The sequence below is a fragment of the Lagopus leucura genome, unplaced genomic scaffold (assembly GCF_019238085.1).
Source record: "Lagopus leucura isolate 7727_CA_CO unplaced genomic scaffold, USGS_WTPT01 Super-Scaffold_100037, whole genome shotgun sequence".
NCBI classification, from domain to species: domain Eukaryota; kingdom Metazoa; phylum Chordata; class Aves; order Galliformes; family Phasianidae; genus Lagopus; species Lagopus leucura.
The window spans coordinates 4,120,111-4,137,526 of record NW_024962286.1 but is presented as its reverse complement, the minus strand read 5'-3'; the positions used below and the strand labels follow the sequence as shown (position 1 = coordinate 4,137,526).

General features: G+C 47.0%; 2 protein-coding genes across 4 annotated transcripts in view; one reads left to right on the top strand and one right to left on the bottom strand.

Annotated features, from left to right (window-relative positions):
• The window catches only part of DVL1 (dishevelled segment polarity protein 1), a 56,654-nt gene extending 46,583 nt beyond the window's left edge, over nucleotides 1–10,071 (top strand). For both annotated transcript variants that reach the window (XM_042883278.1, XM_042883277.1), the window contains exons 12-15: nucleotides 2,134–2,265; nucleotides 2,346–2,513; nucleotides 3,013–3,219; nucleotides 5,800–10,071. In XM_042883278.1, coding sequence (XP_042739212.1) covers nucleotides 2,134–2,265; nucleotides 2,346–2,513; nucleotides 3,013–3,219; nucleotides 5,800–6,215 — 923 coding nt within the window. In that variant the 3' untranslated portion in view covers nucleotides 6,216–10,071. The remainder of the gene's footprint in view (nucleotides 1–2,133; nucleotides 2,266–2,345; nucleotides 2,514–3,012; nucleotides 3,220–5,799) is intronic.
• Nucleotides 10,072–10,080: 9 nt separating this feature from the next.
• Nucleotides 10,081–17,315, bottom strand: TAS1R3 (taste 1 receptor member 3). 2 transcript variants are annotated; one of them, XM_042883275.1, is made up of 6 exons: nucleotides 16,332–17,315; nucleotides 15,883–16,183; nucleotides 14,697–15,476; nucleotides 14,219–14,422; nucleotides 13,818–13,938; nucleotides 10,081–13,209 (listed from the first exon to the last, which is right to left on the bottom strand). In XM_042883275.1, the coding sequence occupies exons 1-6, from the start codon at nucleotides 16,535–16,537 to the stop codon at nucleotides 12,284–12,286; spliced, it is 2,538 nt and encodes an 845-aa protein (XP_042739209.1). In that variant the 5' UTR covers nucleotides 16,538–17,315; the 3' UTR covers nucleotides 10,081–12,283. The 2 variants fall into 2 exon arrangements, with proteins under 2 accessions (XP_042739209.1, XP_042739210.1); XM_042883276.1 differs by lacking the exon at nucleotides 14,219–14,422.
• Between the last annotated feature and the right edge of the window lie 101 nt (nucleotides 17,316–17,416).

Here is a 17,416-nt window from a genome sequence, read left to right as displayed (position 1 = left end):
TGGGAGCAGAACCATGTTTCAGGAGACAGCTTCTCATTTCTGTGCTTTCCTGGATGCAAGAAGGGCTTCCCTGTGACCTTCTGTTTAGCACTGCTTCCCTCAGGTCAGTGCTGTGAACCTCACTGAGCACAGCAGGCAGCACTGCAGGGTCCCAAGGGCAGAGAGCACCTGTCCTGTGGGCCTCCATGCCAGGAAAGACAAAGCTGGGGAGGAAGGGAAGATGAGAGGCAAAGCAGGAGAGAAACAGTGCATTTATATCTGAAACGGACTCGCACACGATGGGGCTTCCTCACTTTTCATGTCCCAGTCCAAGATGCTTTATTTCAGTCCCCCTGAGGACACAACTGCCAGTATTTGAAGTGCATGTTACCTGTAGTACTGTGAAGTGCATGGTACCTGTTCTACAGAATCTGGCTGTAAAAGGGGAAGCAGTGAATTAATGGAGTCACGTAAAACAAGTCTGTTTCAAGCTTCCTTGTTTTGAGCATTGTGGATGTACGTTTTGCTGTGTTCATACAGCAAGACCAGGATTAAATAATTCTAAGTGAATTGAGTAATTCAGATTTTCTTCTGGTTAGCTTTCCTTTGTTCTCTGACCTCTGGATCAAAATGGAATTTGTGTATCTGAAATAGTTTCACAGCCACTGCCACGTCAGTGTTAGTGGTTAAAGTACTGGAGATTCTGGGGCCTTGCAAATTACAACACAGTAGGGATTGTTCCATCAGCTGTCTTACTTTTTCAGGCAGATTCCTTCCAAAACAAGAGTATCCAAGCCAAAGCTGGCTGAAGGCAGCCTTTTTGTTTGGGCAAATACACTTCCTCACTCAAGTAGGACCATGTAGGAGGCAATGCAACACAACCAGGGCTGGGTATTTGTATGTGACAGGACTTCATTGCCCCAGGGCACACACCTTTTTTTTTTCTTACCAGGATTTGCCAAAGGGAAAAAATGCCACTTAGAGACACAACACCAAAGTCCTGAGGCGGAGTTTTGTGGGCCCCCCATGGGGTTACACTGTGCTGTGCCTCAGGTTTTCCCATCGCTGTGGAGGTGGTCGTGCCCACAGCTGACAAAGTTCAGACCAGTGTGGGTGCATTTTAAGATGCACCTGAGAAATGTGCATGTCTGCATAGCAGGAAATACTGCTGATGGTTTGGCTAGTGTTGTTCTTCGCAGGCAGGTTGCAGGCCTCCGAGAAGAAATGATTTGTTGCTCCCCTCATTGATATTGAATATTGATTTTTATATGCTTTTGTTTTTTTCCAAGTGAAGATGTTGCTTTTTGCCACTAACCAAACTAACTTCAAGCAAAAGCAAATGTTAGTGTTTGTTCGCTTGATAAGTATTGGAATTGCATGCATGGATGGCATTGGATATTTTCATGAGTGTTAGCAGTGCACTGAAAGAAGCATTCTCAGTTTTCATTGTTTCATGCTCGTTGTACCTTATATCAACATTTTGAGTTGCTGGAAAAGAGGAAACTTGGTTCCCATGTGCTTTGGAAAGGTGGGTGATGTGGGGACTGGGAGATGGGAGGGGAGGAGTGTTCTGAATTCCTCTTGGAGGAGGGTTTGAACTGCAAGCACAGAACAAATGTGCTGGAAGTGAGTTTTCTAGGACTGAGAAGATGGGCAGAAAGTAGAATTGGGTGCCACGTCCAAAGAAAATAGTCCTGTTGTATATGGATAGGTTGACTGAGTTCTGTGCAGTTAGAGCAAGGCAAAAGTCAAAGAGTAAGCTGGAAAACCTCTACAGAGGTTTGCACTGAGCTGTTGGGTGGGTGCTGTTTGTGGCAAGTCGAGATGAAAACTGTGACCATAGAACTCCTCGTGTTTTATCTTGGACAAATCTCACTGAGATGTGGATTGAAACAGTGCAGTGCTGATCTGTAGCTGATGGGTGAACTGAAGATGTGGGGACTTGGCATCTCAGTGGCTGAACTGGTTGCACTGAGCACAATCTCTCCAAGAACTGCCCTGAAGGCTGTAATTTATGCCACTGATGGGGTGAAATGGGGACCTTTTCTGTCTGGTTTTGCATCTGTTGGTGGAGCTGTATCTTGAAATGTTTCATCCAGTCCTTTTCAGACTGTGTTCATTCCAAAGAAGCATGTAACCTTCTTTTGCTTTTAGAATTAGAAGAATCTCCCTTAACTGTGAAGAGCGACATGGCTACTATTGTCAAGGTCATGCAGCTGCCAGACTCAGGCCTTGAAATCCGGGACAGGATGTGGTTAAAAATTACCATCTCCAATGCAGTAATAGGTGAGCACAACTGGTCCTTAACCACTGCCTGTAAATTGATTTGGATGTTCCTAAGTCTCCCATTCCTGTTCTCGTTTTAGGAGCAGATGTTGTTGACTGGCTTTACACACACGTGGAAGGCTTCAAAGACCGACGGGAGGCTAGGAAGTATGCCAGCAGCATGTTAAAACACGGCTACCTCAGGCACACTGTGAACAAAATCACCTTCTCAGAGCAGTGCTATTATGTCTTTGGAGACCTCTGTGGCAGTAAGTTCCACATCTGTGAAGGGCAGAGCTGCACGTGTGTTCTCTGCTGTGCTCACAGGGTGCACAGAGGAGAGCCCTGCAGAGTTTGACAAGTGAGCATTTCAGAACAGATTGTTAGGCTGAAGTTGCATGACAAGTGGTTAACATTTCCTGTTAGAGCAGCAATTAGACCCTTTGAAAAAGAATGGACTCGTGGCACTGGGGCTCAAGGAAGCAGGATTAATGTCTGGAGATACCAAAAACTTCCTGCTTGTCAGTCAAGCTGTTTCTAGTCTGTAAAATGAGAATTATTTCCCCTTGACTTGGAGAAATGCTGCAAAGGTACCTTGGTGCCCAGTGGTGAATATTCCTATCTGCCCTGCCGTGTGTGATACTTTCAGTAAGCTGTCCAGACTGAGTCCCTCACAGGCACACCAAGTGCTTTGTAAGCCATTAGTGATACTCAAGAGTCAGCTCTACAAGGGAAGAGTACAATCTTCATCTTTTCTTTCTTTTCCAGATATGGCTGCACTGAACCTCAACAATGGTTCTAGCGGAGCCTCTGATCAAGATACCCTTGCTCCACTTCCACATCCTGCTGCTCCCTGGCCTTTAGGCCAAGGATACCCCTATCAGTATCCTCTGCCCCCTCCGTGTTTTCCACCAGCATACCAAGACCCAGGCTTTAGCTATGGCAGTGGCAGTGCAGGGAGCCAGCAAAGCGAAGGTAAGCTGGTTAATCTGGTATGTATTCTCACAGCTACCATTACCCCTGACCATTTGCTTGAGTTCCTTAGTACTGTTTGTGCTCCTGTCTCGTGGTTTCCTGTGCTTACTTGCATGGATTTGGTGTGACTGCATGCAGTCAAGACTGTTCTTGTGTGTGATGGAGTGGGTTAGCCTTTCAGCTCTGTATTGAAACTGCCAGCAATGTTTGATCTGAGTCAGTGCTATCAGTGCTATGGACTGTTTCTGGTTGTGCTGCAGTTCTGTTCCAAATGCAGAACGCCAGTGGGAAACTAGAGCCAAGCTGTCTGTGGCATGGGCATCTGTACTTTACCTACCAAACAGCACCACACAGTAAACTGCTGCTTGAATAATGTGAATCAGGCCAACGTTAACATCAGTTGTCCCCCCTGTTAAAACAGATTTAAAGTATTGACCCTTTTCAGAGGTCAGAGCCATTACCAACAGTGGGGGCTGCAGTCTCTTGATATTGCTGGAAATGAGGGTTGCTGGTTGCTGGTGGAACAGGGATTAGGACCAAGGGAACTGAGAGTGCAATCACTCTTTTTGCTTGGGTGAGACAAGTGTGAGGTGAGCAGCAAAGAGGTTACAGGGCTGAAATACTGCTCACAGGGAGGACAGTCTGTATGGTGATATGAGACAGGGGAAAAAAGGATAGTGCTGCATGGATTAAAAACCTGACCTCTTCCTTTTCTGCTGTAGGATCGTTTTGCCATTCATTTTTCAATCTTAGTAAGTGAAAGTTGCATTTTGTGGCTGTACCAACAGGGTCCCACTGTTGGGATGCTTTATAAATCACTTCCAAATTGGGTTTTGTGTTTTTTTTGGCAGCTGGTTAGGTCTCTGCTGCTGGAACAGGAAAGGTATGGTATTTCATCCATGCACCTGTGTTAATGGCTAAGAGAGCCCTGTGGAAGGCACCAAGAGTGTTTAAATTAAGGGTTTCTACTCTTTCCTTGTTCTTCATTTGGAAACTACACTGCTGTGTTGTTTCTTACTTTATAACTGTTATTCCCTTGTTTTGTTCTGAGCAAGCATTAGACTGAAGGATTCATAGAGGAATGGCTGACTCTAGGGGATTGGTAAGCTTCAAATGCCTCCATGATAATAATGACTTCACAGCATGATCATTTAGACTCCTGTGACCCAAATGTTTAGCTGTGTTTTTCCTTTTTTGTCTCAACGCACGCAGTCCAACAGTGTGACATGAGCATACCAAGCTGTTTGCCCCCCACGTGATTGTGCTGCAGCAGCCACAAGAGAAAAGCATCAGGTAGCTTGCTGCCAGCTCAAATGGGAAAACCCTGCCACCAGTTTCTTCACCACCCTTCGTAAAAATAAAGAAATCCCAGCTTTTAATTCACGAGCCTGATGTTGTCCATCAGGATTTTATATATCTACCAGTGCCCTTCAGGAGCTGATTGGCTGAAAAACATTTGAGCAGAAGTTTTGGGATGGTACTGAGAGTGTTGGGCCACAGGGTTTTGCCAGTCACTCTCTATATACAGATTAAAAATTGGGTTTTCTGTGTTTTCTAGTTATGTATCCTGTTAGTTCATAGCTGGTAAATGTTGCTTTGCATCAGGAGACCAAAGGAGATGTCATTCAGAATGACAAGCTGGTCCTTATTCTGCTGGTTGGGATCCTTCCTAGCAGGAAGACAGTCTTGCACTCAGGGCTTTGGCTTAAGTCATAATACTCTCTAAACTGCAGGAACTCAATGAGATGCCATGTGGGTTTCTTGTTATTGTTTGTTTGCTTTTTTTTTTTTTTAAAGGCTAATTAATTTAGAAATGTCTCCTGACATCTATCCCATCTCTGATGGTAATAGAGCACAACCTTCAGCTTCCCTTTTGAATCAGCTCCAAAGCTTAGCAAAGCTTGTATGTAGCAACAGCTCAGCTTACATCCTAGCAGCAGCCCTTGCTTTCCTGAGCTGGTTTAGTGGCCTCTGCTGGGAACATCCTTTGTGTTCCTGATTCCTTATAGAGCAGCTCAATAAATAACTCCAACAACAAAACGCTGCAGTGATGAATTTTAGAAGAGCCTACATAGCGAATGCAACAGAAGGACTTCAGTTAACCTCAGGAGGTTCAGCCTCGAGCAGCAGTCTGCCCAGTTGATACAGAAGTCAAATGAGTTTCCTTTTGAACGACGTTGGCCAAAGGCACGCTCAGGATTCAGTTGAACCTCATTTGCTTGTGGGTTAAAAGCCAAACGCCTGCTTCTTCCTTTGGTTTCTGCTGCTCCCATCTAGGCAGCGAGGCGGCGGAGGAGCTGAAGGCCTCCAGCCCTGCTTATGAGCTAGCTGCTGCTTTCACTGTGCGAGCTCTGTAGGTGTCTCCGTGTACCTGTGCATGGCACAGCCTCGTCCGCTTCATTCTGCCATCTGTCACCACTCAATCCCATCAGCACGCTCAGGCCTTGTCATCACGATTGCCATCACACCAAGTCAGAGGTGGATCTGTGGGTTTGGTAGGTGCTGGTGTTGGAGCCAGCAACGGAACCGAGCTAACCCGCCTTTTCTGCATGTCCTTTTTTTTTTCCCCGCGGGCTTTAGGAAGCAAAAGCAGCGGCTCGAACCGAAGCAACAGCGAGAACAGCAGGAGGGCTCTTGGCAGAGAGAAGGACCGCAAGTCGGCGGGCAGTGGCAGTGAATCTGAGCACACTGCCTGCAGTGGTGGCACCGGCACAGCGCGCCGCGAGAGGCCCGTCAGCCAGCTCAGCCACCGCAGCCACGTCTCTGCCACCCACAGCGAGAGGAGCCACCACAGCCATCATTCTTACGGGCCTCCGGGTGTCCCACCCCTCTACAACCTCCCCAAACTGGGCTCGAAAGTCTACGGGACGAGCGGACCCCCTGGAGGGCCTCCGGTGAGAGAACTGAGCTCCGTTCCTCCGGAGCTGACGGGGAGCCGGCAGTCCTTCCAGAAGGCCATGGGCAACCCTTGTGAATTCTTTGTCGACATCATGTGAGAGGAAGTGCCTTCAGACTCTGCTTTGGGGAGGGCCGGGGCGGATCGTTTTGGGGCCGGGTGGGAAATGTGGTCGTTGTCGGATGCTGAAGGGAAGAAGTTTGTTTTGCATGTCACACCTTCCCAGTTTGCAATGGTGTGTTGCAGAAAAACCAACAACACGAAGCAACAACAACAACAACAACACAAACCCCCCCCCCACAAAACAAACACAAAAAACCCCCAGCAACGCCTAGGATTGTTAAATATCAGCAAGTCGATGGCGTCTTCTCTTTATCCTCCCGTTTTTTCTTTCTTCCCCTCTTGTTTTTGATTGTGGTTGGCTGGTGTATATTCACATCTTAATGAGCTTTGGTAATTGTGGCACCTACTTTCAGTGCAATTAGTGTATCTTTTGGGCTGATCCGAGGACTTATTATTTCACGTGACTTCTGAATTTCCAGTAATGCATAACGGCACTTTTATTTTCCTGTGCTTTTTCTCCTGCAAGGAAAAACAAAGGATTGTTGGCTGGTATCTGTGATACTGCCTCGTAATGCTGGTGCTTGGATGCATCAGTCAGCACTAAGCAGATGCAGCACCTGTGAGTACAGACCATACATGCTTGGAAAGGAGCAGGCACAGACCAGTTCCCAGCAGAAAGCCAAGTTGTGACTGCCTTCTACTGCCTAGAGAGTGTAAATCCATCTTCCTTTTTTCTTCAGATGTCCATTATTCTGTGAAGGAAATGGTGGAACCTTGCTGCTGTATGTGCTCCTTGTGCAGAACTTGTGATGTTAGTTCATTCAGTTTCATGATAGGGACTTTGTAGCTGCAGTCTTTTCCTGGGCATTTCGGTCACATCGCTGCTGACAGATGTCTGTCTTTTTTCTGGCTATGATTTGCACTTGCTTGCTAGTTTTAAAAGTTGTCTCCACAGAAGTAGAATGATTGCTGCAGTGTGATTCTGTTGGCGTAGCTGCAGCTCTTCCCTCTGGAAGGGACATATTCCCCATTCAAGCAGAGACAGAGAAATCCTGGCTCCCACTGGCACGTGGCTTTTCATTTTGACCACCTCTCCTTCTGTTCTTCGTTTCTGAGCAGTATCTTTCCCTTTTTTTCTCCCCTGAAATAGAAACCTGGAGATACCTAACCCCAATTGCTGAGTTACCCACAGGAGCATGTCCTGAACACCAGTGGGAACTAGCTGTTAGCAGAGAGGTGAGAGCAGTCCATGAGTGGCACAGTGAGTGAGACCTTGTGCCGGACACTGAGCACAGCCTGTGCTAAAACTCTGCTGGCAGCTTTCACTTAAGCAGCTGTTTCCAGCAGGTTTTAGGACAGGAGCTTTAAAATCAGTCTTTGCTGTATATAAGCCTGTTTTTGTTTATTTTTTTAACCGATGAGAAGCTTCTTTTTGGTATCTTCCATGCTTTATGGGTGGTGTGACTATCCAGTACGAGCATCAAAAGCGAACACGTCTTTCTCACTAAATCATGCAGTTTGTGTTCCTTTGTCACCCTGGAAAACTGCTCCTCAAGCTTTCCATTTTGTACATGTTCGTTCTGATGGACTTTTATTACTTCTTATGGCAGATTGGTGTGCAAACATCCATCCTTTATACAAAAGCCAAGTCCAGATTTCAAACGTCTGTGTGAAGCAGATGATGAAGTCTCACTTCAAAGGAAGCGAGGTTTTTAGGAAGCAATCACTCAGGCTAGGAACCCAGATTACATTGGAACCAGCTGAGTGCTTTTGGACTTCTTCTTTCAGAAAATCTCCCTAAAGGTGGACAGCATCTTCACAGTTGTGCTTTCTTCATAATCCATCTGATGGGCTGCTCTTGGTGGCAGACTTGCTGGTGGCTCATTCAGAAGAATGGCACTTGCTAACGCTTTTCTTCCCTTTTCTCCTCCCACAAACGCAGCAAAGGCACTAATTAAACCAAGTAAACCATTGTGAGAGATTGACATTGAAAGCAATGAGATAAATCAGGGTTTAAAAAAAAACCACAAAAGAATACTTGTCCTGTGTCTCCAGGAGAACACTGTTAAGGAGTCTGCGACTTTCCTGACAATCACTGGTGGTTCTGCTTTCAAATCGAGTGTAACTTTTCTGGGCTCTTACATCCTAGGATTTTTCTGGCCCACTTTGTCTAAAGGCACAACGTGCAGGGCTGGAGGAAGAGACTGTCATTGTAATACTGCCAAAATGGACAGAACCCGGGGGCTGAGCTTTCGCCGATGGAAGAATTGTATTTAATTTCCTCACGTTTTTTCAGGAGCTGCAGCTTACACACTTTGCTGGCTTTCGGTTTCTTTTTTCGTCTCGTTGTTGTGCTGTTGGCAGAAACTGTTCTGTGTCTTGCTGGTCTTTGCTGCAGTGTTGAAATGACTGTGTTTTATACTTCTGTGTCTGTGGGTCACTCTGGAACGAGGCTGGCAGTGCATGCAGAGGTGTGGGAGAGCATTTCTCTGCTGAGGAACCTGGCCTGAAAGCTTCACCCGTGGATCAGAAGGGCTCTGAGCGCACTGATGGGTTTGCTGGCTGGTTGGCAGCACGCAGAGCCTGCGAGAGCAGCTGGGAAATGTCACTGACCACTTTGTCAGCAGTGCAATACATAATGGCCACTGCATGTGGAAACAACAGCTGACGTTCCTCCCCTTGTAGCATATGGCTGCTTGGAGATGAGGGGAGGATTGGCCTGAAACATTGCCAGCGCTTGATTTTCAGAAGTGATTGAAGACAGAAGATTTCCCAAACCCTTGGCTTTCAATGCATGTGCATTTATCTTTGCAATAGAGGGGGCTGGGGCCTAACTGTGCAAGTTTCTCCTGTTGGGTGCAGCACAAGGTGCAGAAGGAAGTGCTGCTGATGCCAGCGAAGCTACTTGTGATAGAGGTGCTGTGCCAGGCGGAGGAAAGTTGGAAGGCTGGAGTCCTGCAGAACTGTCTCTTATCAGGGCACGAAATTGATGTTAAATACCTGGCACTGGCCGAGCTCTAGAATGTGTGGCCCACAGTGAGAAGCGGTGGGTTTTGCTGTACGGGGCACTGAAACAACCCCACAACAGGAGCCTTAAATAGTTGATGTTTTTTTTTTTTCTGATCTCTGGAATTGAGATCTTCATGGCCTGCCCTGCAGCTGGGCTTAGCACTCACACAAACCTGGCGGCAGCTTGGGATGAGGACTAAGAGGTATGTTTGGAAACGTGGAGAGAACAGTTTGGGATGACGTCTCCTATCCAAAGGGGGCAGAATCTGGGGGGTGGGCAGTGAACCCACCTGATATTTTAACTCTGAGGAGTACCGTGGTTTGGCAAATAGTCTTAAAAGCACTGCTATTGTCTTTTACCTCCCATTCATAAATTTACTTTTCAAAGGTAACAGTCCCCTGGACACTTTATCCAAAGGCCTATTGGATGGTGAGCAATGATGCACAGACATTGACTTTTGATATAATTTTTGTTCTAAGTGGGCAGTCCCATCCTGAGGCTTGACAGCTCATGAGTCGATGTAATTGTTTTTTTCTTGTTTTGTTCTGCATTTAACTGGATTGTAATAAGATTGATTTAAAATTATTAATTCTAATCAGTGATTAGAAATACCTGTAAAGAATTTTATGTACAGTAGAGGAACAAAGTTACATGATTTTAAATAATGAAAACCCAGACTATCACCTCTTCTAGATTTGGTTCTACTCGAAGAGTGACCTCTTAATGGCATGGACTGCACTGTTCCTGTTAAATGTCTATTGCATAATTGAATTCTTTTTTGTAGATATTGTATTAAAACCCAAGTGTCTGTATAGTTAATATATAGCTGCTTATGTGTAAATGCTATTTTAAACACTAAAAAGCTTTTAATTTTATGTGATAACTGCAGTGTATGTCTTCAGTTCTTTGCACTACTGCACTGTCTATAATTCAAGAAGAATGAAAAAGAATCTTAGCCTCTTTTTTTTTTTTAGTTACTTCTGCTTCTCTCTGCCATCTCTGCAACAGAAGAAACGTTCAGGAGCTGATGGTAGGCAGCCAGGAGCCCTGTTTTAATGGTGCTTGTAAATGATCACAGCTCAGAGTGAGACAGGAGCCCTGTATGTGTACACAGCTGAACTGGGTCACAGGTGGCTGAGAAGCTGTGCAGGTAAATGATGTCTGATTGGAAGCACGAGGCCCTGACACTCACCAGAAGTGCTGCAGCTTTGAGCTAGCGATGAATAAATTGGTGCAAAGATAGTAATATAAATCCCCCAAGCTCTTAATTAGCAGCCTTTCCCCTGTCGTGGTTTGGCAGGTGTAAGTATAAAGGAAAGGCTGAGGAACATTTCTGGAAGTAGCAGCGTCCTGTTATAAAGACATGGGATGGAGCAAGTTGTCCTGCCTGCAGACGCAGGAGATGGATCTGCTGGTAGAACCTGTCTGTGTATCCAGCTGGTTCACGTGGATATTCCCTTTCTGCCAGATGCTGCATCCAAACTGCAGCAGATGCAAGCTGAGTGGTTCACCTACAAGCAGCAACCTTGGAGGCTTCAGGAGGCAGATTTTGCAGCTGGTAGAGATCCAGCAGAAAGGGGAAAAGGCAAAGCAGCAGTTATTGTGGGAGCACCCGTTATAAACGGCACAGTTCTACAGCAGAGGTACGTGGGAGCCTATGAGACAGTCCTGCACAGTTGCCCTATGTGCCTTTTCAAACCACGTTAGCTTATGCAGGGCAGAAAATTATCTACCCAGTTCTGGTCAGGTGAAAATGGTCGAAAATTTGGACTGTGCAGCCTGTTAGTGCAGGGGCCTGATGGGTTCCAGCTGTGAACTAGTTTGAATTGCCTGTGAGCCGGTTTGAATTGTCTGCAGGTGGCTGGAAGGAGCTGAGCAACACAATCAGGTGCTTTTCCCTTTCTGCTGTTCTGCTATGAAAACACAGCACTGCAGCAAGGAATATTTCTTAGACCTGCAGGTACCACAGAGTGCTCATGAAGACTTGCTGCTATTTCCAGTCACGATGTCTTCCAGGCTTCAGGTGAGAGTTCTGCTGTCTTTTGGGTGTTGTAAGCAGGCAGGCTGGTAATTAGAGGCGGCTTTGACACACAGAAAAATAGGTTTGGGAAAGTTGGTATGCAGTAATAGGTAATGCTGCCTTGTGGCAAAGAGTTGTGGGGTTTGCAGAGGGTTACACTCATACCTTCTTCCACTGAACCCCACACTCAGCATTTTCAAAGATGATCATTTATTCAGTAACTGATGTAGAGCATTCGTAATATTAGCTAGATATTGACTGGGGATGGTTAGCAAGCAGCTTTTGTCAGGGTCTGTCTGTTTTTTTCCTTTACAAGGATCTGTCATGCCTTCTGAAACTATCAGTTACCCATTTTGTAACTGATATTGAATGGAGCAAAGCACTGCCCTTCTTGGAGCTGAGAATTCTCCTCCTGCGCAGTGAACAATGGGTGTGCTGCAGAGATGAAGGATGCTTCCTGGTGCTTACAGTGTTTGATTCATTCTGTCCCCTTTGCAGAATGTCCCTGTGGGTAAGAGGCGTTCCTCCCCATTGATCTTTGCATGTGATTTGAGATGGAAGGGATTTCTTGGAGCGACTGCGATGGGGTGATTTGCACTTTGTTTCTGTGTGCCTCGTCCTCATTTCCATGTTTGCTCACACGTTGATGAAATACAAATGAGTGGGTTGATATTTGAATGGGTCGTGCACTTCTCATGTCACACATACAGCTGCCCTTATGCCTCAAAATGCTTTCTGTAGTTTTGTGTCCAAATCAAGAATTTACTTTTTTTTCCCCCATGTAAAATACAAATTTAAACATTGGCTTTGGAAGGCTTAGCTTTTTGTTTCACATCAGTTACATTAGACTGATGATCGAGTCTGCATCGTACCTTATAGAGTCACTCTGAACAGAGTATTCTTGCTAAAATGTGGCTCTGGGCAGCCTGGTCTGGTGGTTGGCAACCCTGCACGTAGCAGGGGGGTTGAAACAGGATGATCATTGTGGTCCTTTTCATCCCAGGCCATTCTATGATATGATATAAGATACAGCCAGCTTCTAATGAGGCTACAATAGATCTGGTTTGTTGCCTGTTTATTGAGGGTCTCCTTCTGGCTCCTCTTTGGTGGAGTACTGGAAGTAATCCTCTCTGTTCAAATCAGGCTTCAGCAAGAGGATGTAGCATTTGGGGATGTAGTAGGTCCCCACAATACCCAGACTGACCATCAGAATGGCACCAATCTGAATCACAGGCCTAAGGACTGTCCTCAGAGTGGCAAAGACGGCAACGAAGAAGATCCAGATGATGAAGTAGATGAGGATGGCGAATGTGATGCCCCTGGCCATGTTGTACTTCTTCCCAGAGGTCTGCACCATGAACGTGCACAGGAAGCAGACAAAGGCCAGGCACCCATTGTAGCCATGCATCAAGGCGAAGGCAAGCCAGGACGCGGTGCTACATGTGAGCAGAACCTCCGTGGGCAGCGAGCTGTAGTCAGGCAGCACGTAGTCAGGGCCCAGGTGCAGGCAGCAGAAACAGAAGAGGCACTCAGTGAGGAGGCACAGGGCTACAAGGAGCCAGGCTCTGCTCGGCGTCACCCAGCGCAGGGCAGCGCGGGCACAGCGGGGGAATTCTGTCAGCAGGGCGATCTCCAGGGACTTGGTGAGGAAGGTGGAGAAGCAGGCATTGAGGCACAGGGCATAGAGAATCTGCTGCATCACGCAGAGGTTGTTACTGGGCTTCCCTATGAAGAGACAGGAGCTGAGGCACATCAGCACGAGTGCAAACAAGGCAAAGAGGTTCAGGCTGCCTCCAGAAGCCTGCACGAGGGGGGTGTTGAGGTTCTTAACGAAGAGCACGGCTGTCAGGCAGATCAGGGATGCGATGATGGACATGGATATCAGCAAGCCAACCGTGAGCGGCTCGTCCCAGCGGAGGAATCTCTCGCTGCGGTCGTAGCACTGCGTGCTCCGGGCAGGGGACCACTGATGCTCCATGCAGGGAGTGCAGGTGGAGCAGTCTGCAAAGTACCAGTGAGAAAAGCACGTTGCAGGAGTGTGCTGCTGCCCTGCTGCGTGCAGCCTGTGGGGAAGGATCAGTTGTGAACTTGTCTGGGTGCTGGTTTGGCTGCCTTCCCCCCCCCTTCCCAAGCATATTGGACCTCCATAGCTTTTGATTTTAAAATTTTTTTATTTTTCTCCTCTCTACTTCACTACCTTCCTTTCAAAAGTTGCCACGTTGTTTCTTGGTTTTATTTCTCATCCCAGGAAGGATCACCAGCATCCACCAAATCCCAGAACTCCATCATAGGCTTCTCTTCTAGCTAAGACTTCGGAATTCCATCAGTTCTCCTCTCTCCTGCCTCAGAGATAGAGCATACACCTTGTCCTTGCACATTCTATGAGGGATCATCAGAGGAAGGTCCAGCACTGAATATCTGCAGCAGCAGATATATCTGAATATCTGTTTTGCAGCAGAACAGAACGGAGAGAAACTTCCTGCCCTCTCAGTGCTTCCTGGAGGAGGAGCCTGCAGCAGGTCCTTATCAGCTCTGTGAACCTGTGTGACTTTAAGGGGTAGATAGACACAGTACAAGCAAGTAAAGCCATTGCCTTTCTCAAACCTCACCTTTAGAACTGCAGAAGGTGTTTTCTGGGCAGTCTGTGCAGTCATAGCAGCAGAAGTGGAACCCTTTGTTCTGTCTGATTTGCCCTGGTTCACACTCTCTGAAGCATTCTGATGTGGGCTCCTGAACAAAAGGGGAAAGAAGTGTCAGCTGGGTACCCAACAAAAGACTGGCTATGCTTTGCTGGCATCACATCCGTGTCAGTGCTGAGAATACCTAATTTAACTTAATTCTGGTTTTGTACAGTGGAGATGGATTACTTGTTTGGAGGAGAGCACAGGCTGGGTCTCACACAAATCCTGTAGGAGCAGCATGTAGGCTGGCAGCTCTTCATGGACAGTTCTGATGATGAAGTGGCAAAACAGGTACTTAAAAGCAATATGAGATTGCCCACCCTCTTTACCTTTTGGTGTGTAGTGTGAAATTGAATCAGGGACTTATTGAGGTACAAGGACTCTTGGTAGTCTCCCACAGACAGATATGTGAGGCTGCCATTTTCCCAGTGCCAGAATATAAGCTTGTAGCCAGTGTTTGTGCCATGGGATTCATCAAACCTGAAACTTTGGCCATTCACCATGAATGGGGCGGTATTCATGAAGTGCAGCAGCTGAGGAGAGAATGAGAATTAACAGTAGGTATCAGTGCAGCTCATGTTCTTCCTTGGAGGTTGCTAATGCAGTAAGCTGACTGATGAAATCAGTTCCCCCTGATGTGGGCTAAGGTTGCAGCTATCAGCCTCCTTGCTGTATTCTCAGCTGCTCTGTTTGTTGTTCCAGGCCCAGGTGGTGGGAGCCTGAATGCAGCCCTGGAGAGGGGAATGTGGCATGCTGGCTTAGGGGATGAATGGAAAATGGCTGTTGGTCCCTCAGACCTTTCCTTACCTGCCAAGATCTGATGGATGCTTTGGGACACCCTTGGTGGGTGCAGCCCAGCGCTCTGTGCAGCGCGTAAGCCACGCTGTAGACTGCGATGTACACCGGTTGTACTTGGGAGTGGCTTAGGGTGGAGGAGATGTCATGCAGGGAGATGTGGTCGCACTGTTTGCACTGTGTGCCCAGCATGTCAGAGCTCATGTGGCGGTAGGATTCTCTGGACTTCTGGCAAAATTCATCCTGCTGAACAGAGGTGAGTAACTTGGCAACGTATTTCTGGAAGCCAGGGACGCTGCTTGCTTTCATAATGAAGCCTAAGACTGTCCCGATGCTCTGAATGTTGGGGATGGAGGCAGCTATGTCAGACAACAGCCAAGCTTCAGTGCCAATCCAAACCTTCTTGCTTAGTCCCATCTTGATGCTCTGTTCCAGCAGGGCCTGGGCTGGCTGTTGAAAGGCAAAAAGGATAATAATGTTGACATTGGTCTTGTTAATGTTCTGAATGGTCTCTTCCAGTTGTTTCTCAGCCTTGGGGTCTGTGAGGTCTGAAGGAATTAGGCCCTCATAAGCAATGCAGATGCTACCATTTCCAATTGTGCTTAAGAACAGCTCCTGGGCTCCTCGGCCGTATTCATCATCGCTTCCAATGGTGGCGATCCAGTTCCATCCAAACTCGTTCAGCAGAAGGACCACAGCTTCCACCAGGTTCTTGTCACTGGGAACAGTTCGGTAAAAGGATGGGTACAGCTCCTTGTTGCTGAGCTTCTCACTGCTGGCTCCGTAGCTGACCTGCAGGTTCAGAAATACCTTAGAGCTACGTTCACCTGACTGTGACAGCTTTGTTAAGATAACTTGTTGAGATAACTGAGTGCTTACAGTCACAATTGAAATTCTCTCCCAGTTTCCAATCTGAATTCCCATTTCACGTGGGTTGCAGGGCAGTGTGCGTTAGCCCTCTCCTCTCTGGTGAGTTAAACACTGATGTGTGTTCTAGGAAATTTAACCACCTGCTCAGGATCACACAGGACATCCATGGCAAGGATTGAAAGCTATGCTTCTAATGGTCCCATTCCAAAGACATGGAGCGCACACGGTTGCTGGATTAGAGGTCCCTTCCAACTGAACTAAGCCATTCAAACCCTCCCCCCCCACCACCAAAAAGGACAATTCTCACTTTTCCTGGGAATCTCTTTACCTGTGGAATCAGGAAGAAGCTGAATAGTTTGGCTGTCAGCAGGCAGAGATCTGACTTATGTGGTCCAATCACAGCAGTGACACGAGGCTGGTAGTCGGTGTAGTTGCATGCTATGCCAATGTCTGTTGTGCCATTTTGGGTCACGAACAGCAAGCTGGGCTGTAGGGCTGCCAGTGGCTCGAAGCAGGTGTCGCAGATGTCATAGCCCAGCTCCACTCCTGGGAGAAGTGACGTGGAGTTGTTGATCTCATCAATAGCAAACTTCATCCCAAGGGCCCATATCAGCCCATCTACAAATAGCCTGCAGGAAGAGGGGGCAGGGGATGACGTGATCCACGGGTGCTGTGGTGCTCAGTGTCCTTTGACATCTCAGCATCCCGTCTGCTGCCTTCAGCTGCGCCCAAGTGACCAAATGTAACACGTGCTAATGAAACAGACAGCCGTCTTACCTTTCACACACAATTAAGGTGGGCTCTGATCGTGCTGTCAGGTTGATGGTGTCCATCCCAAAAGGGAACAGGCCTCCAATGATGTAGTCACCAGGCCTCCTAAATTGAGCTGAGAGGCAGCTGGGCTTGAGGGCTGCTGCACAACCAAAGCTCATGCACAGCAGCAGCTCAGGGATCATAATCTCCCTATTTGGGGGTGAAAACATTTCATGAAAGCATTAAAATGCAGGAGAGCAAATGGGGGCAGGAGATGCAGTGTCAACAGTTTCCGTGAAATCAGTTTAAATAGAACCCAGAGAGATGGAAATAACACAGAGGAATTTGTTTAGCAAACTGCATTGAATGTGTAACTCGATGTTGAGTGGCAACAGTCAAATAGGCAGCAGGACTCTGGGTGTGCTTGTTTGCAAACCACTGCCTCATCCTGCTGTGCTGCACGCAGGCAGTGACTTAAGGGCTGCATTGCTTCCCTCTGCCCCCCTCCTTGCTGGGGCTGTGAGTTATTGAGTTATCCCAGAACAGCTGGGGGTGCTTGATGTCATTTATTGTTTTATTTTAATTGAAGGTCACCTCGTCACAGAGATTCCCAAATCCTCCTCAGGACATCATAAGGATGCAGCAGTGCAGACCCCATCCAGGCTGGAGGTTGGTGAGCTGTTAATTGTAACTGTACCAAGATCTCCTCCAAGTCCTTATTAGCCAATCTAATTATTTCTCCCACTGAGCTTTGATGTTAACTTCAGCTTAATGACATAGGTACCAGTTGCCCAAGACAGTGGTTTAAGTTCCTTCATGGTTTGCGTGCCTTTCTGTCAAGTCTAAGGGAAAGCAGGATGGCTCTGAACTGAAAAAAATCATTTTACTGTATTTCTCTGACTCACATTTGTACCATATCACAGACATTGCTCCTATACCTCCAAAGTGACACACGGCTGATCTTCGTTCTGCATCTTAGAAAGTCGGTCCCATTGTACAGGTAATACATCAACATCTCCTTGAGGATAGCCTTACAGATTTCCCTAACCTTTTAGTGGAGTGTTTAAGCCTTAAAATTAAGTTTTAATTATCAGATGTCACTTTAAATG

Bases quoted from the DNA above. Each gene is read 5' to 3' on its own strand.
- TAS1R3 (XM_042883275.1), bottom strand. From the start codon at position 16,537: ATGTTTTCACCCCCAAATAGGGAGATTATGATCCCTGAGCTGCTGCTG. The intron at 14,423-14,696 runs GTAAGGAAAGGT...TTCTCTCCTCAG, and splicing joins CATCCATCAGATCTTGGCAG to CTGCTGCACTTCATGAATAC. The intron at 13,210-13,817 runs GTGAGGTTTGAG...GGTACTTTGCAG, and splicing joins CACCTTCTGCAGTTCTAAAG to ACTGCTCCACCTGCACTCCC.